Here is a 19,460-nt window from a genome sequence, read left to right on the forward strand (position 1 = left end):
TTGTTTAATTTTATTTTATTTATATTCTACCTATTTTATTGTGAGTAGGACACAAAACCGATTCTGGTGGTTCAGTTCGAATTCAAGCCGAATTTGAACCAGACCACAAGACTGCAAGCCAGTTCAAATCAAACCGGCCCCTGGTTCAGTGCGAGGGTCGAACCATTCAGAACTGGTTTGATTTGGCTCAAGAGACATGTTTGTATAGGGGAATCCATAAAGGATTTCCGTAAAGGATAAATTGTAAATAATTCCCTTTTACAAGCAAAGGGGGAGAACCCTGCCTGCCTTTTAAAAACTCCTTTTTTTTTTTTTTAACCTTACCGAATATTCTGCTGTTTGTTCCCACATCAGGATAACTGCGTGACCACCCCCAATTCTGGACAGGAGGACGCAGACAGAGACGGCATCGGAGACGCCTGCGATGACGATGCTGATGGAGATGGGATAATCAACACAGAGGTCTGGACGCAGTGGCGGGGGTGCGTGGGTGGCAGGCACAGCATTTAGGACTGTTGGTTCAAGGCCGTCAAATCAGGCTCTCCTCCCCTGTCGGAAACAGGGAGCGATTAAAAGCACACGGTCCTCTGTATCAGATACAATCACATCCTCCGTTATCCAGAAGGCCAAAGGATTTGAATGTTTGGCCATAAGCCATGGGGGTCAGTGAACTAGACGTATAACAGCAGCAATCCTGGGTCAGACCAAGGTGTCGGGGTGGCGGGTTGAAGTCCATCTCCAGGAAGGGACAGCCAGAAGCCTCCAAGCAGGGAAAGAAAGCCTCTCCCTCTTCCTGCTCCCCCACTTATCGGGTGTTCTGAGGTAGACTGCCTTTGACTATGGAGGCTCCGTGTGGCCATTGTGGTGAATAGTGGTCGACACACATACCTTCCATAATGATGTGAATCCCCTTTCTAATCAGGTGAGTGGAGGACGTGGTTTGATGCTGAGTGACAGCAAGAGTTCTCCCACGGAGCGATGAATGCTTCCGATGAACTCAGGAAGCTGCCTTCTGCAGAGCCCGACCTTTGGGCCAGCTGGTTCAGGATTGTCTACTCTGACTGGCAGCAGTTCTCTAGGGCTTCAGACAGGGGTCTCTCCCAGCTACCTGGAGATGCTGCCAGGGACTGCACCTGTGACCTTCTGCACGCAAAGCGTTGTGCTAGACCCTTTCCCGTGTTCGTTTCACTTTTGTAGAGACAGTGGACCTAATGTGGTTTTTAGTAACGTCGGTTTGGCTTATCCTGAGTCAGACCCTTGGTCCATCTAAGCTTACTATCCAGCTCTACACTGACTGGCAGAAGCTCTTCAGGATTTCGAGTGGGGGTCTTTCCCAGGCCTACCTGAAGATGCTGCCAGGGATTGAACCTGCATGCAAAGCAGATGCTCTTTCAGTGAGCTAGGGCCCCATCCCCCTAAAACAGAAAGCTACCTTATATCGAGTCTTGGACCCTTGGTCCATCTAGCTCAGTATTGTCTACACTGACTGGCAGCAGCTCTTCAGAGTTTCAGACAGGGGTCTCTCCCAGCTAGCTGGGGATGCTGCCAGGGATTGAAGCTGAGACCTTCTGCATGCAAAGCAAAATTCATCTGCAGTCTCTTCTCCCCAAATCAAGTTGAGTCAGAGCCTTGGTCCACCTAGCTCAGTGTTGTCTACCCAGACTGGCAGCAGCGGCTTCTCCAAGGTTGCAGGCAGGAGTCTCTCCCAGCCCTATCTTGGAGATGCCGCCAGGGAGGGAACTTGGAACCTTCTGCAGGCAAGCAGGCAGAGGCTCCTCCCAGAGTGGCCCCATCCCCAAAGGGGACTGTCTTATAGTGCTCACACGTCTCCCCTTGAAATGCAAGCCAGGGTGGACCCTGCTTAGCAGAGGGGACAATTCATGTTTGCTACCACAAGACCAGCTCTCTTCCCCCAAGTCATTAGGTAGAGACATTAATCTAAGTATCTCTTGGGCGAAACAAAGCTGGGTTCAGGATGAGTTTTGAGAATTAAGAGAGGACGCTGGGGTGGGCGGCTGCATCGAAGGATGCAAAATCCTCCCCTTCCAAATGTTATTTCAGCCTTCGAGACTTGCGACCAGAAACCATTGTAACTGTACAGTTCACGGGGGACCCACCTATCCACAGTTATTTCCTGCAGTGGCTAAATGGAGCCTCCTTATCCAAAGGCAAGCTACCTTTGAGTGCCTGCCAGACAGGGGGAGAGTTCTCTCCCCTGTCCTGCTGGCAAGCTTCCCAAGGACCTCCCGCCAGTTGGAGAGCAGGATGCTGGCCCAGGTGCGGGGCTTTGGGCCTGATGTTGGCGGCTTCCCCCTCCCCAGGACAATTGCGTGTTTGTGCGCAACGCGGACCAGCGCAATGCCGACCAGGACAGCTTTGGCGACGCCTGTGACAACTGCCCCCACGTGAAGAACAACGACCAGCGCGACAGTGACGGGGACGGGCGAGGAGACCTGTGTGACGACGACATGGACGGAGACCGTAAGTGGGGTGTCTACAGCTCTCCCCCTGGGGGTGAGCCAGAGTCAGAGGGGGGGGAAGGGAGGGAGGGGGGGATACGAAGAGAAAAAAGGAAAGTGAATAGATAGATATACAAGAAAGGAAGATAAGTAGATATGCAGAGAAAGAGAGGAGAAGGAAGGAAGGAGAGAGGGAGGGAGGGAAAGAAAGAAAGAAAAAAGAAGGGAAAGGAAGGAAAGAAAGAAAGGAGGGAGGGAGGGAGGGAGGGAAAGAAAGAAAAAAATAAGTGAGGGGGGAAAAGAAAGAAGGGAGGGAGGGAAAGAAAGAAAGAAATAAAAGAAGAAGGGGAAGGAAGGAAGGAAGGAAGGAAGGAAGGAAGGAAAGAAAGAAAGAAAGAAAGAAAGAAGTGAGGGAGGAAAGAAAGAAGGGAGGGAGGGAAAGAAAGAAAGAAAGAAAGAAAAGAAGAAGGGAAAGGAAGGAAGAAAGAAAAGGGAGGGAAAGAAAGAAAAAAATAAGTGAGGGGGGGAAGAAAGGAGGGAGGGAGGGAAAGAAAGAAAGAAAGAAAGAAAAGAAGAAGGGAAAGGAAGGAAGGAAGGAAAGAAAGAATGAAAGAAAAGAAGAAGGGAAAGGAAGGAAGGAAAGAAATAAAGAAAGAAAAGGGAGGGAAAGAAAGAAAAAAATAAGTGAAGGGGGGAAGAAAGAAGGGAGGGAGGGAAAGAAAGAACGAAAAGAAGAAGGGAAAGAAAGAAAGAAAGAAAGAAAGAAAGAAAGAAAGAAAGAAAGAAAGAAAGAAAGAAAGAAAGAAAGAAAGAAAGAAAGTTTATTTTACTGGCTGGGAATGAGAGAGAGAGATTCCTTTGTTGGCTGGGAAGGAACAAGTAGGGGGCCACACCTTGTGCTGACAGTTGGCGAGTGCTTCATTTGCCAGCTGGGTGTGAGTGGAGGACAAAGGGGTATCCTGGGGGCACCCCGTGACCCTGAAGATCCAAGGACATTTGTCCCCCTTTGTCCAATAGTGGCTACGCCACTGGCTCCCTGAATGTATGACAGTACCTTGAGAAGAGTCTGGGATGGGGCCATAGCTCTGTGCTCCCCTGCTAACTGGGCAAAGAGGCACCTTTTTAACGTGGTGATTCTCTTTATTTAGCGGGGGAGAGCAACTGGCTCTATCCGTCCCCAGCACAGCCTCCCTCCAGTTGCTGTTGCTGGTGTCTGTCTTACGTTTCTTTTTAGATTGTGAGCCCTTTGGGGAAAGGGGACCATCTTATTTATATTATTTCTCTATGTAACCCACTTTGGAAACTTTTGTTGAGAAGCGGTATATAAATATTTGTTGTTGTTGAGAGAGCGTATGCTTGATATGAAGAAGGTCTCAGGTTCAATCCTTGGCAGTGCCTCCAGGTTGAGGAAGACCCCTGCCTGAAAGCCTGGAGAGCTGCTGCTAGTCAGTGTGCAGGCAACGCTGAGCTAGAAGGACCAAGGGCCAGACTCGGTAGGCGGCAGCTTCCTATGCATGGCTGCTCTCATCTGGTGGGGCCCCTTTTATGCAGGAGGAGTCTTTCAGCTGCTATGGGGATGATAAACTGAGCAGAACCTCCATGTTCAGGAGCAGTCTATCCCCGAGTGGCAGGTGCTGGGTAAAAACTGTAGGGGAGGGCTGCTTGCAGAACTCCCAGATCACGGCTCTCCCTTGTGCCTCCATCTGGCCTACCTGTTCATCCCTTCCTGCGGTTCCCTCCAGAGCTAGATGGTGTCGCAACCCCCCCAACCCCCACTCAACGTCCTTCCAGCTGCCATCTCAAAACCTGCTGCCCGGAATCATGTCCTGACAGTGCGCTCTTTCCATCCGTGCAGAGGTCAAGAACATCCTGGACAACTGCGTGCGGATTCCCAACCCGGACCAGAGGGACAGCGACCGAGACGGAGTAGGGGATGTCTGTGACAGTTGCCCACTCATTGCTAACCCGGACCAGGTAAGTGCCAACAGAAGGCTGCCCCGTTGCTTACTGCATATCTTCATGGGGGTGGGGGGCGTTTACGGAGGGGGTCTTGGGCTCTGGAGCCCTGCGGTTTCCCCCAAAGCACCATTTCAGGGGGCCAGGGGGTTCCTCCGGAAAGCATCCCCGAGAAGATCAGCCAGTGAGGACTAGCCTCTTCAACAGACCGCTGGCCCACTGCAACAGAGCTTTCCCAACAGAGCACAGCTGCAGAAGAGAAAATTCAGAATCCCAGACGAAGCTGATTCCATAAGGTTGACATGCCGCCTACACTCCTGGCGTTGTGCGGAATGCAAGAGGCCAGTTCCCTGCCCCAGTTCTTAAGGACACAGGCCCCAGCATTTCTCCAGTGTGTGCGCGTCCTTGGAGAGGAGGGATGGGAGAACTGGGTTGTTTGTAGGGATGTGCTCGAAGCGTTTCGGCACCTCTGTTTTCAGGAGCCGAAACGCTTCATAAGAATATAAGAACATAAGAACGGCCCTGCTGGATCAGGCCCAAGGCCCATTTAGTCCAGCATCCTGTTTCGCACAGTGGCCCACCAGATGCCGCTGGAAGCCACAGGCAGGAGTTGAGGGCGTGCCCTCTCTCCTGCCATTACTCCCCTGCAACTGGTACTCAGAGGCACACCCTTGAGGCTGGAGGTGGCCCACAGCCCTCTGACTAGTAGCCATTGATAGACCTCTCCTCCATGAAGTGATCCAAACCCCTCTTCAAGCCATCCAGGTTGTTGGCTGTCACCACATCCTGTGGCAGAGAGTTCCACAAGCAGATCACGCGTTGTGTGAAAATGTACTTCCGTTTGTTCGTCCTAGATTTCCTGGCCATCAATGTCATGGAGTGACCCCTGGTTCTAGTATGATGGGAGAGGGAGAAGAATTTCTCTCTCCCCACTTTCTCCACACCGTGCATGATTTTATAGACCTCTACCATGTCTCCCCGCAGTCGTCTTTTTTCTAAACTAAAAAGCCCCAGGTGTTGTGCCCCAGCCGAATCATTTCGACTCGAGACCAGTGGGCACTTTAAAGGGAGGAAGGCAGCTCTTACCTGCCCCTCCGTTACACCTTCGCTGCCCCCAGAGCGGCACTGTTTGTATTAAACAGCCAGGCTCTCTGTTTGCCCGGCTGCATTTGTTTAGAAACAGGAAGTTCCCTGTTCCCAGCAGGAAATGGCATCTGAGCATATGCAGACGCCAACTTGAGTGGTCAGTTCTGACCACCTGCCTTCCTCCTTCTAAAGTGCCTGCTCTCCGCTGCCCCGGATGTGCACGAAACACTCCGTGCACATCCCTAGTTATTTTTCAGGCTTTGGGGAGCTGGAGGGAAGTGAGGCTTAGGAGTTACTTCAAAGGGAGAGAGTGTGGAGCAAAAGACTGCCAGGGCTGTGAGAGTTGACTTTCTCTCTCTTTTTCTTCAGGCTTTTGGCCAATTAGCTGTCTTTGCTCTTTTAAATTTTTGTTTTGTTCAGTTTATGGTGTTTTGTTTTGGTTTTGTTTGTTTGTTTTTGCTGAGTTTTGTTTTACCTTGGCTTTTATTGGAAATTTTATTGAGTTTTATTTTTCTACCTTGTTAACCACCTTGGGGCTTTAGGACGAAGGCTGGTATATATACATATAAATATACATGAGATAAATAAATAAGTAAAATAAACGAACTACATCCCTCCTGATCATGGGAGGCCACACCCAAGATTCCATCTGAGCAAATATTGCCTGCCCCATGTTTATCCTTTAAAAAAAAATTAAAAAATCCCAAATGTATGCTGGCTAGAAACTTGGTTAAATTAAATTTTAGGATGTCTTGCAGAAGGCCCCCTGCTCTAAAAAGGAAAACAAGGGGGATCACCCCAGCAACAACCACTGGATTGTTGCTGGGCCGGTTAGGGCCAGTTGCTCTCCCCCTGCAAAACAGAAGAGAGCCCCCCCTTTAAAAGGTGCCTCTTTGCTCAGTTAGCAGGGGTGAGCAGTGGCAGTGAGAAGAGTCTAGAATTCCAAGCCCAGCCTTGTGGGAAAAAGCACCACCAGGGATGCCTGTCATATCATAATCGTTGTAAAAAAGAAATTAACAGACATTTCTCTGGTGTCCCCCCCCCCGCTTTTATTTTTTAGAAAGACACCGACCATGATCTTGTTGGCGACCCCTGTGACACCAACCAGGACCGGTGAGTTTCAGGAATCGGGGTGGAGCTCTTTCTGCCTGTGGCTGATTTGGGGATTCCCGTTTGTGTGCCCTGGAAATCTCCTTCCGCTTCCAGCGATCAGTCACAGCCATAGCTGGAGAGCTGCATCCCCAAGAAATTTGTGTTTTGTGCATGCAAGAGAAAGACAACTGATCCCAAGACTCCGTAGAATTGTCTAGGGCAGGGGTTCCCATAGGAAGCGGCCATATACTGAGTCAGACCATTGGTCCATCTAGCTTAGTGTTGTCTACCCAGACTGGCAGCAGCTTCTCTTGGGCAGTGGGGAGACCTGGAAACCTCTACATGCAATCTCAAACTGCTGCCTCCAGCTGTTCTACTACAATGCCCTTCATCCACAGTCACAACAGTCTGGAGCTGAAGATCATGCAGAGATTATTATTATTATTATTTTTACATTTATATCCTGCTCTTCCTCCAAGGAGCCCAGAGCGGTGTACTACATACTGGAGTTTCTTTTTCACAACAACCCTGTCAAGTAGGTTAGGCTGAGAGAGACGGGACTGGCCCAGAGTCACCCAGCTAGTCTCATGGCTGAATGGAGATTTGAACTCGGGTCTCCCCGGTCCTAGTCCAGCACTCTAACCACTACACCACGCTGGTTCTTGTATCTTGATGCAGCATTAAAGTATTCAGCCTCTTTTCTCTCTCTCTCCCTGTGTACACACACACACACGGAGAGAGAGAGAGTTAGTTTACACACATAAGCAGATGTATGTAGTTGGAGCCTTAAATCCCAAACCATTTCTCACAGCCAGGGCTGGCCCCCACGTTTTTGGCATCCCAGGCGAAGCATGAATCATCTTCCAGCGATTCCGCCCGACCATCATTCAGTTAAAATGTATATTGCCCAAGTCTCATATTTGGTGGGGCTGGCAGCAAGAAAGCAGGTTGTGTCTCTAAAGCCCCGCTCCCCACCTCTGCCCAGCTCCCCCCCAGAGTGCACGCACGCCACATAGCCCCTCTCCCACCTACGCGCATGTGCGGCAGCCAAGTGGCCACCAGGCATGCACCTTGGCCTGGTGTGCAGAGCAGGGGCAGGGTGCACAGCAAATGTGGACCCCATCCGGAGCCGGGCAGCAGTACAGCCTTATGGATTTTTAAACTTATAATATATTTCGTCTCTGCCCACCGGCCTGATATACAGGGGAGTGGCTATTCACTGCAGGGGGGCAGCTGTCCCACACCCTGCAAGAATTGCACTCTAGGTAGCCACTGAGGACTTCCTAGTGCAGGGTTGCCAATTCTGGCTCTCCAAATCCAGGTGCCTATTTTGCATAGTATGTAAATTGACTTGCATATAATAATTTGCATGTGCGAATTAGCAGCTGCACTTCCCAGCTTACTTGTATTTGCTCTCAACCAACATTTGCTCTCGACCAACAATAGCTGGGGAAGATACCTCTGCCTAACCATTTTCCTTGACAACAGCAATAGAACACCCCCCCCCCAAAAAAGCACAGCTTTTAAATTAAGGCTGCAATTCTGTACACACAGAATTTGAGAGAAGATCTGATTGAAACCAACGGTGCTTACTTCTAAGTAGGCATACATTGAACATAAAGCCAAGAAAGTCCTTAAACATTACAATACACAGCCTGGTAGGCAGGCAGTGATTTACATCAAAAGCAAACTATTCTCTCAACTGCCTGATGGAGATCCCCTGCTGATAACAAACAAGGCAACATTCCTCAGGGGATTACTCTACTTGTGGAAGTGAAACCCTCCCAGCAAGCCTCCTGTGCCTCTCTTAATCCAAGTCCAGCGATTGAGCAGTATCGTCACTGCATGTTTTGCTCCATAACTCCACTTCTACAAGAGATAGAGCTTAGCTTAAAAAAAAAAAAAAAAGAATGCTGAAATCTGGGCAAATTCGGGTGGGCTAAGCAATCCAGGTGAGATACTTAAAATCCAGGTGATACCCAGAATTCTGGGGGGCATGGCAACCCTAGCCTAGTGGGCCAGCTGGCCCTGCTCACAGCACCCTACCAGTTCTCTCACACACCATTTGCGAAGTCTTGGCCTGAACAGGAGTTACCTAGTCAGACCGCATTCGCCAATACGAACCTGCCAGGGCCCTCCGCTCATCAACTCAGGCGCTGCTTATGGCCCCGCCACTAACAGAGATCCGGTTGGCGGAGACTAGAGACAGGGCCTTTTCAGTTGTGGCCCCTCGGCTTTGGAACGCCCTCCTCGAAGAGCTTCGCCATGCTTGCTTCCTCAGTGTTCTTAAAAAACAATTGAAAACACATCTTTTTAAATTTAGTGTTTCATCTCTGTTTATATCTGGTAGGTTCTTTAGTTTTCATCATTCTTAGTTTTTAGCTTTTAAAATAACTTTTAATTTGGAACTTTAAAAAAGAATTATAATTTTAAATGGGTTTTAACTTCTTTAACTTAAATTTGATTAACTGCATTATTTAACATCGTATCTTTTTATTAATGTTGTGAGTCTCCCTGAGCAGTAGTGTACTAGAGAGGCCGGGTATAAAATTCTAAATATTAAATAAGTAAGTAAGTAAATAAATTACATAGGAACATAGGAAGCTGCCCTATACAGAGTCAGACCCTTGGTCCATCTCGTTCAGTATTTTCTACCCAGATTGGCAATGGCTTCTCCAAGGTTCCAGGCAGGAGTCTCTCTCAGCGCTCTCTGGAGATGCTGCCAGGGAGGGAACTTGGAACCTTCTGCAAGCAAACAGGCAGGTGCTCATTGCAGAAAGTGGCTTCATCCCCAAAGGTCAATATCTTACAGTGCTCAAACATGTAGTCTCCCACTGAAATGCAAAGAGAGGAGAGCTGGTCATGTGACAGCAAGCATGACTTGTCTCTTTAGCTAAGCAGGGGCCACCTTGGTTGCATATGAAGTGTGAGCACTGGAAGATAGGTGAAACTCGGAAAATTAGAATACCGTGCAAAAGTCCATTAATTTCAGTAATGCAAATTAAAAGGTGAAACTGATATATGAGACAGACGCATTACATGCAAAGCGAGATAAGTCAAGCCTTAATTTGTTATAATTGTGATGATCATGGCGTACAGCTCATGAAAACCCCAAATCCACAATCTCAGAAAATTAGAATATTACATGGAACCAAGAAGACAAGGATCCTCCCCTCGGAGGATAGAGCCGCTCTGAGAAGATCCCAAGTTCCCTCCCTGGCAGCATCTCCAAGATAGGGCTGAGAGAGACTCTGGCCTGCAACCTTGCAGAAGCCGCTGCCAGACTGGGTAGAAAATACTGAGCTAGATGGACTGAGGGTCTGACTCAGAATTTGGCAGCTTCCTATGTTCCGAAACCAGGCTGGACCCTGCTTAGCAAAGGGGACAAGTCATGCTTCAACATGCACACTCTTTCTTTCTGGTCGAGATGCCCTCGGATTGTTCCAGATTTCTCTCTCTCTCTCTCTCTGTGTGCCAGGGATGGAGACGGCCACCAGGACTCCAGGGACAACTGCCCGTCTGTCCCCAACAGTTCCCAGCTGGACTCTGACCGGGATGGCATTGGGGACGAGTGTGATGATGACGACGACAATGACGGCATCCCAGATCTGAGGCCCCCAGGCCCCGACAACTGCCGTCTGGTCCCCAATCCCGGACAGGAGGACACAGATCGTGAGGACGCCTCTCTTTCTCTCTCTCTCGCATGGGGCGGGAGGAGTTGTTGGTGAATGTGAGGGAGCTGCAGAATAACTTGGCACGTGTGCCTTGAATAAACCTGGTGGGTTGATCTCTGCAGAAGCGGAGCATTAACACTAGGAAGAGATTGGGTAGCCAGGGCACTCCTGCCTCCCTCTTCACGCAAGCAGGTCCCTGCACAGGTTGTGGGGAGAATTAGCAGCTGTGTTCCCCCCAACAGGGATTTCCAGATGTTGTGGACTACAGCTCCCAGAATCCTCAGCCAAAAGGCCATTGCAGCTGGGGATGCTGGGACTTGTAGTCCACAACATCTGGGGGGTTCCCTGTTAGAGGGGAAACTGGTTAGCTGGTGCCGACCCTCCTCTCTCCTGCCCTACAGGAGACGGCATCGGGAATGCCTGCCAGGGCGACTTCGACAAGGACACGGTGATCGACCAGATTGACGTCTGTCCTGAGAACGCCGAGGTGACCCTGACGGATTTCCGGGCCTACCAGACTGTGGTGCTGGATCCCGAGGGCGATGCACAGATTGACCCTCACTGGATTGTGCTCCACCAGGTGGGTTGGGGGTGGGGGTGGGAGTGGTGCATGGGGGTCTGGCTTCTGCCCCACAATTATCTCCCTGTGTGGGGGAATGTGTTGTGGCCAGAGATGGCATTACTGCGACACAATCTTTAGATTATACCATATTTATTCATTATTTATTATTATTTCTTGTTTACACAGTCAGACAGGTGTTATTGACTGGTTTGTTTTATCCAGACATCGAGTCCTTCCCAAGGACCTGGGATGGCTGAATTTTATTGTCAGTTGTTATAGATATTGTCGCAGAATATAGGCTGTTCCCAGTAAAGCTGCTTTTTGTAATTGGCTGATGGTGATTTCTGTGGCCCCGATGGTGTTGAGGTGCTCTTCAAGGTCTTTTGGAACTGCACCCAGGGCGCCAGTTACCACTGGGATTATTTTGGTCTTTTTCTGCCACAGCCTTTCAATTTCAATTTGTAGATCTTTGTATTTGGTGATTTTTTCTATTTCTTTTTCTTCTATCCCCTGGTATTGCTATGTCGATTATTTTAACTTGTTTTTCTTTCTTCTCGACTACAGTTATATCTGGTGTATTGTGTAGCAGATGTTTGTCTGTTTGTAGTTGGAAGTCCCATAATATTTTAACATCTTCATTTTCTTCAACTTTTTCAATTTTATGGTCCCACCAATTTTTGGCTACAGGTAGCTTGTGTTTTTTGCAGATGTTCCAGTGTATCATCCCTGCTACCTTGTCATGCCTTTGTTTGTAGTCAGTCTGTGCAATCTTTTTACAACAATTGATTAGGTGGTCCACGGTTTCATCTGCTTCTTTACAAAGGCGGCACTTGCTGTTTGTTGTTCGATTTTTCGACGTTTGCTCTTATTGCATTTGTTCTTAGTGCCTGTTCTTGCACAGCCAGTATTAAACCCTCTGTTTCTTTCTTCAAGTTGCCATTCTTAAGCCATTGCCAGGTCTTGGTGATGTCTGATTTTCCACTTATATTGTGCAAATATTGAATATGCAGGGGCTTATTTTTCCATTTTTCTGCTCGGTTCTTGACTTGTTCTTTCTTGTAGGCCTGCTTTCTTTCATTGGTGTTGAATAGTTTTGCGTTATTGACCATTTGAAGTGCATCTTCTTCACTGTCCTTGATATATTCTTCAAGGCCTCTTTTCTCCTCCTCTACTGTTTGATGGACTTGCAGCATTCCTCTTCCACCTGAGCTGCGAGGGAGATAGAGCCTATCGACATCACTGCGGGGGTGCAGAGCATGATTGATGGTCATGATTTTCCTGGTCTTACGATCCAGCGTCTCTAGCTCTGCCTGGGTCCAGTCTATTATTCCTGCAGTGTATCTGATAACAGGTATAGCCCAGGTGTTTATGGCTTGTATGGTGTTCCCGCCATTGAGTTTGGACTTGAGGATTTTTCTAACTCTCCTGATGTATTCACTTCCAATTTTTCTTTTAACTTCAGTGTGTGCGATGTTATCAGCCTGGAGAATGCCCAAGTATTTGTAAGGTTCTTTCTCTTCCAGGTTCTTGATGTTGCTTCCATTGGGCAGTTCTATTCCTTCTGTTTTTCTTATTTTCCCTCTGTTCATTATTAATGCAGCACACTTGTCTAGTCCAAACTATTAATTATTTATTATTATTATTATTATTATTATTATTATTATTATTATTATTTATTTATTTATTTATTTATTTATTTGTCATGTTTCTATACCACCCTATATGAAATCCTGGGGCAGTTCACAGTCTACCAAACAGCAACTAAAACCTAAAAATCATATAAAGCGGATTAGGATTGCCATAAATAAAACTTTAAAACATCATAAACTCAAAGCCTGATGAAACAGGTGTTTTCTCAAAGATGGTTGAAAAACGAGAGATGGGGAGATTCTGGTTTCATTTGGGAGTGTTAACCCAAACAGAAGACAACTCTGAATTTAAGATGACCCCCTTAGAAAATAAAGGTTAAGTACAGGCGTATCAGGGTAATGATTTGAATAGCAAGCCAGAGGTTGCTGGTTCGAATCCCCACTAGTATGTTTCCCAGACCAAGGGAAACACCTATATCGGGCAACAGCTATAGAAGATATAGGAAGATGCTGAAAGGCATCATCTCATAATGTGTGGGAGGAGGCAATGGTAAACCCCTCCTGTATTCTACCAAAGAAAAAACACAGGGCTCTGTGGGCGCCTTCAGTGGGCATTGACTCGATGGCACACTTTACTTTTACTTTATACCTGTATTTACCTGAAAAGCAAAAGGACTCTGGATTTTAGACCCCCACCCCCATTTCTATCATCAAAGAACTACTGGGGAAACCTAGTCTTGGACTCAGGTAAATACAGTAACCCATGGACACAAGTCAAAATTGTGTGTGTGTGTGTGTGTGTGTGTGTGTGGTGGGGAGTTTTATCAGTGTCCTTTGGAGAGAGAGAGAGAGAGGGCAGTCTCTCCCCTCCCCTCCCCCCAATGCACATGCCGCAGTTAGCATCTTTGACCTCTTGGCCTTGGATACGCGTGTGATCAACTTGCAACCTTATTTTGCAGGGTATGGAGATTGTCCAGACCATGAACAGCGACCCAGGCCTGGCCGTGGGTAAGTGATATTTTGCTCCAAGACAGGGCTACACAGAGCTTCGGCCCTCCAACTCCTTGTTGGACTACAACTCCCACCATTCCCAGCCACAGTGACCAGCAGTCTGGGATGATGGCAGTTGTAGGCCAACACAGCGGCGTAGGAATTACTTGGGTGGCTGAAGGACATTGTCCTGCTGGCGACTCCTCCACCCCTGTGACTGCCCAGTGCGCGTGCAAAGTAGGCGTGTCCCTAGGCCACGCCCTCTGTCAGATGCAGGGGGCGGGGCCAGTCAGGGGTTCCTTGAATCGCTGACTGGGAACCCCTTTCCCTGCCTCCCCGGGGAGGTTCAACAAACCGCTGACTGGAGAATGTGTGCTGTGGCTGACTGCCCCGCCCCGGAACTGGCCCCGCCCCCTGCATCTGACGTCATATGCAGAGGGCATGGCTGATGCCTGGGAGAAGGTCCCATTCTCCCCAGACAAGGTTTCATTGCCGCGCTGACTGGCTGGCTTTCTTTCCCCAGCCCAGCCTGCGTTTCAGTGAAATACTGGCTAGGGAGACGAGGGGTATATCCCGCCATCCCAGGCGGCAGGCATTATGCTTGCAAAGGGGTGTCCTGGCCAAGGGTGAGGGGGTGTCTTGGTGCCCCGCCCCCCGGTGCAGGGGCAGAGCTATCATTGGGCGAACAGGTTCAAAGAACCCGGGCCGTGCCCAATCAGGAGCCGCCATTTGCGGCCCTGACACGCCCCCCGCGTCTGACGTCAGATGCGGGGGCGGTAGTTTAGCTCCCGAGCGGGGGTCACGCAACCCCTGCAGGGAAGAGCTGCTCCTGGGCTGTGCTGCGAACGCAGCACCAGCCTTCGTCTAACTGCCGAAGGGGCAGCGCGGCCCCTTCAGCAGTTAAGCTGCTGCAGTTTCTCCCGAACGCAGCCTCAAGGCTCCGTTCGGGAGCCAGACCACGCCCCCCGCGTCTGACATCAGACGTGGGGGCGTGGCTATCCCCTGCATCTGACGTCAGACACAGGGGGCGGGGTATCGGGGCGCCCGCCGCGGCCGCACACAGGTGCCCTGGTGGCTGGGGAATGGTCGTCCTCCCTTGCTCAATGGTCCATAAAATCATGCGTTGTGTGGAGAAAGTGGATAGAGAGAAATTCTTCTCCCTCTCACATCACACTAGAACCAGGGGTCATCTCATGAAACTGGTTGCTAGGAAATTTAGGACCAATTTAGGACCAACAAAAGGAAGTACTTTTCCACACGGCGCATAATCAGCGTGTGGAATTCTCTGCCACAAGGTGTTTGGATAACTCCATGGAGGAGAGGTCTATCAACGGCTACTAGTCAGAGGGCTAGAGGCCACCTCCAGCCTCAGAGGCAGGATGCCTTTGAATACCAGTTGCAAGGGAGTCACAGCAGGAGAGAGGGCATGCCTTCAGCTGTTGCCTGTGGGCTTCTCAGAGGCATCTGATGGGCCACTGTGTGAAACAGGATGCTGGACAAGATGGGCCTCCTTGGGCCTGATCCAGCAGGGCTGTTCTTAGGTTCTTATAGTCGCTATGCCCCGGGTCAAGATCTCCTGGAGGGCCAAAGTTGAGAAGCCTTGCTCTAAGGGGAACTAGTTATTTTTTCTAAGTGGAGTTGTTCATCCTTTTGGGCCGAAGGGCTGTGCACAGACTGCAGAATCTCCCATTTCCATTTGGGTTTTTTTTTAGTTTTTTAAAGTTCCTAGTCTTTAGGCGCTGAGTCCACAGGCCTGTACCTGGCTTCACGTAGCTCATCTGCAGATATTGACATTCTGCTCTCTCTCCCATGGTTGAGGGTACACCGCCTTCAACGGGGTGGACTTTGAGGGCACCTTCCACGTCAACACAGCCACGGACGACGACTACGCCGGCTTCATCTTTGGCTACCAGGACAGCTCAAGCTTCTACGTGGTGATGTGGAAGCAAATGGAGCAGACATACTGGCAGGCCAACCCCTTCCGGGCAGTGGCTGAACCCGGGATCCAGCTCAAGGTAAAATCAAGGAGTCTTAGGGTGAGCCCTGGAAGTTTCCAGTTGGCACAATTCGATCTAGGAAACTGAGAAACGCACAACCCACCACACACAGCCTGCTTTTCAGAAAGTGCTCGGAGCACCTCTCCGCACAAATAGTCAGCCACGGGAATCCAGTGAGGGTCAAAGCTAGCCTGCGTCTTTAGCTTCCACTTTGCAGTTTGTGAGCCTTCCTAGCGCACAGCCTGGGGTGCGCACACTGAAATGCGAAGCACAAAGAACGCAAGCCCCTTTCTCCTACAGTCGGGAGCAAAAAGTCCAACTTGGGCGAGTGCCCAGGGCGAGAGAATTCTGGCAGGGGGCCACTCTGGTTCCAGGCATCATTTTGGGAATGATGGGCCACAAAGGAGGCACATGTGAAGAGCACACTTGATTGGTCTTGAGCAGAGTTCCATCAGGGAATCCCAGATGTTAATAATAATATTATTATTATTATTATTATTATTATTAACATTTATATTCCACTTTTCCTCTATGGAGCCCAGAGGACTACATACTAGTCTACATACTTAAACTACATACTTAAGTTTCTCCTCACAACAACCCTATGAAGTAGGTTAGGCTGAGAGAGAAGTGACTGGCCCAGAGCCACCCAGCAAGCCTCATGGGGATTTCAATGGGGATTTGAACCCAGGTCTCCCTGGTCCTAGTCCAGCACTCTAACCACTACACCATGCTGCCTGGATTTGTTGACTACAACTCCCATAATTCCTAGCCCAAGGCCACCACAGCTGTGTATGCTGGGAGCTGTAGCCAACAACATCTGGAATTCCGTTAGAGGGAATGATAGTCTTGAGGCTCATGCCAGTCCGCTGAGCCCAGGACGTTTGAGAAGGTTTAAGAGGGCGCCGTCTCTTCTCCACCCCTTTCTGCTTCCTCGCTTTCCGTCTTCTGCCCCTCTACTAATGCAGGCAGTCAAGTCCAAGACAGGGCCAGGGGAGTACCTCCGCAACTCGCTCTGGCACACGGGGGACACAGTCGATCAGGTGAAGCTGCTGTGGAAAGACCCCCGGAACGTCGGCTGGAAAGACAAGACCTCCTACCGCTGGTTCCTGCAGCATCGGCCTCAGGTGGGCTACATCCGGTAAGCAACCAGGCCAGCTGTTGAGAATTCTCTCTAGTAAGAGAAATCCTTTTTCATTATAGCAGAGTGCACAGAGGCACAACACAGCGGAATTTAGTTAGGCACGCGTGTATGCTGAGACTAAAATAACTTGGAGCCAGTTCATAGTTTCAAATCAGTATAAGGAGTCTTTATTAGAGAACTCCATTCTAGATAGGAAAGTGAAGAGAGAGGATCTCTAAATCTGTCTATCTAGCTGGATGCAGATGGATTCTGCATCTCTGCACACATGGTGCAGGCAGGGAGAGAGGAGCTTGCATGTTGCAAGGGAGAAGGAAGGGAAGAGGAAGTGGGAGGAAGGAAGGAAGGAAGGAAGTTCCTGAGATCACCAATCTTCATGTCAAAGGGATAGTGTCAAGAGTAGTAGAGAAGGGATGACCAATGTCTTGACCCTCTAGCCTTCTGACTCACTAGTCTGTCCTCCTATGTCCTTGAGACAAGAGACAGCGCAGAGTCCTTCACTTCCAACACCAGCTGGGCACACCGTTGGCTGCTGCTTGTAGAGAGGAGAGGGCCCCTCGCTTCACACTTGAGGGTGAGGCTGTAGCTTAGTAGACAAGCAGGGCCTAGGCTCCGGCCTTGGCATCCGTGGCTCGCCAAGATGATGGTGGACTACAACTCCCATAATCTCCCACCACAATGTGGCAGGGGGTTATGGGAGTTATCCAGTATCACCTGGTTTGATGAACCAAGGTGGGCATTTAAGGTGGCTTCCTACATCCTATATTCCTTCCCACAAAGTTAGCTGTTCCCCTGTGGGTTCCCAACCCGTGGTACTCCGGATGTTGCTGGACTACAACTCCCATCATCCTCAGTCATGATAAAGTGTAGTTGGGGATTATGGGGGTTGTAGTTCAGCAGCCTCTGGAGGAACCCAGTTTGGAAACCCTGCCTTGTGGCAGGAGGTAAAAGGTAAAGTGAGCCATCGAGTCGGTGTCGACTCCTGGCGATCACAGAGCCCTGTGGTTTTCTTTGGTAGAATACAGGAGTGGTCTACCATTGCCATCTCCCGTGCAGTATGAGAGGATGCCTTTCAATATCTTCCTATATTGCTGCTGCCCAATAGAGGTGTTTCCCATAGTCTGGGAAACACACCAGCGGGGATTCGAACCGGCAATCTCTGGCTTGATAATCAAGTCATTTCCCCGCTGCGCAATTTCCCCTTAACTCTTCAGCAGCGGTTGAACTACAACACCCATCAGCCACAAATAAAGCCATATGTGGCTGGGACTGAGGGGAACTGTAGTTCTTCCACAACCACTGGCGGATCAAAGGAACATAGGAAGCTGCCACATACTGAGTCAGGCCCTCGGTCCATCTCATTCAGTATTGTCTACACAGACTGGCAGCGGCTTCTCCAAGGTTGCAGGCAGGAGTCTTTCTCAGCCCTATCTTGGAGATGCTGCCAGGGAGGGAACTTGGGACCTTCTGCTCTTCCCAGAGTGGCTCCATCCCGAGAGGAATATCTTACACCTCTAGTCTCCTATTCACATGCAACTATTGTGGACCCTGCTTAGCCAAGGGGGCAAGTCATGCTTGCGACCACAAGACCAGCTCTCCTCCAGGTCAAGGTTGCCTGCCCCACCTGAGGGGAAGGTTTGAGTGGACGAGAAGCCAAAATGTGAAGGAATATTCCTGTGGCCCCAGGGGGGGCAGTCTGTGGCTAGTCCCACTCGAGCTCTTGAAATACTGGATTTGAATTCCGGTTATAAGGATGACGACCAGTTTCTTCTTTCTTGGTTTTCAAACTGGTCGTCATTCTTAGAACCGGGATTCAAATCCAGTATTTCAAGAGCTCGAGTCCGCAGGTCCATATGACCTTTATAACCCATCCATCTTTTACAACCGGTCTGAGGGGAGCACCCAGGAGAAGTCTCTTGAGACCACCCCTGCCCTCTCCACCCCACCCCATCCCGCAGAGTAAAGTAGGGACTGCTATGGCCAAGCACAAGCCTGACTGACCCCCCACCTCCACCGCTCTCTCCCCCCACCGGAAGAACCCGCTTCTACGAGGGCTCAGAGCTGGTGGCCGATACGGGTGTTGTCCTTGATACGACCATGCGAGGTGGTCGCCTAGGCGTCTTCTGCTTCTCCCAGGAGAACATCATCTGGTCCAACCTGCGGTATCGCTGCAATGGTGAGTAGGGCCCACCCCCTATTCTGTACCCCAGAGGCAACCCTCTGAGCCATTTTATCCGACAAATCCAAGGGGTGGCTTGGGGGGGGGGCAACAGTTTCACCCACAAACTTTGTGTCATGAGTTGCCCGGGAGGTCCCGTTTGCCATGTCTCCAACAAGGCCATCGTGGGCTAGCATCCACCGTGCCTCTTGCGAGCGCCCCACAACTGTGAAACAAGAAGGCAGGGCCGATCTTGTGATGTGAGCCTTTGCCTGTAAAATCGGTCCAATGGTGTGCACGCACGCGCACACATTTCTGGCCCAGAGATCACTGGAGAATGGCGTGCAGGAGGTGACCCCTGCTCTCCTGCGGGGACTCCCCAATAGGAGTCATAACTCATCTCAGGCCCTGCTCATGACCCCGCCACTAACAGAGATCTGGTTGGCGGGGACTAGAAACAGGGCCTTGTCAGTTCTGGCCCTCGGCTTTGGAACGCCCTCCCTGACGAACTTCGTTATGCTTGCTCCCTCCCTCCCTCAGTGTTATTTATTTATTTGTTTATTTATTTACATTTATATTCCACTCTTCCTCCAAGGAGCCCAGAGTACTGCATACTTAAGTTTCTCCTCACAACAACCTTGTGAAGTAGGTTAGGCTGAGAGGGAAGTGACTGGCCCAGAGCCACCCAGCTAGTTTCATGGCTGAATGGGGATTTGAACTCAGTTCTCACCGGTCCTAGTCCAGCACTCTAACCAC

General features: G+C 49.8%; 1 protein-coding gene across 1 annotated transcript in view; it reads left to right on the forward strand.

The window, feature by feature from the left end:
* COMP (cartilage oligomeric matrix protein) overlaps positions 1-19,460 on the forward strand; it is a 46,143-nt gene that overhangs the window by 23,574 nt on the left and 3,109 nt on the right. Inside the window, exons 9-18 of the mRNA XM_053288446.1 lie at positions 355-462; positions 2,322-2,481; positions 4,315-4,433; positions 6,562-6,614; positions 10,072-10,265; positions 10,669-10,847; positions 13,378-13,426; positions 15,227-15,423; positions 16,374-16,546; positions 18,583-18,722. Coding sequence (XP_053144421.1) covers positions 355-462; positions 2,322-2,481; positions 4,315-4,433; positions 6,562-6,614; positions 10,072-10,265; positions 10,669-10,847; positions 13,378-13,426; positions 15,227-15,423; positions 16,374-16,546; positions 18,583-18,722 — 1,372 coding nt within the window. The remainder of the gene's footprint in view (positions 1-354; positions 463-2,321; positions 2,482-4,314; positions 4,434-6,561; positions 6,615-10,071; positions 10,266-10,668; positions 10,848-13,377; positions 13,427-15,226; positions 15,424-16,373; positions 16,547-18,582; positions 18,723-19,460) is intronic.

This window comes from Hemicordylus capensis, chromosome 2, assembly GCF_027244095.1.
Source record: "Hemicordylus capensis ecotype Gifberg chromosome 2, rHemCap1.1.pri, whole genome shotgun sequence".
Classification (NCBI taxonomy): domain Eukaryota; kingdom Metazoa; phylum Chordata; class Lepidosauria; order Squamata; family Cordylidae; genus Hemicordylus; species Hemicordylus capensis.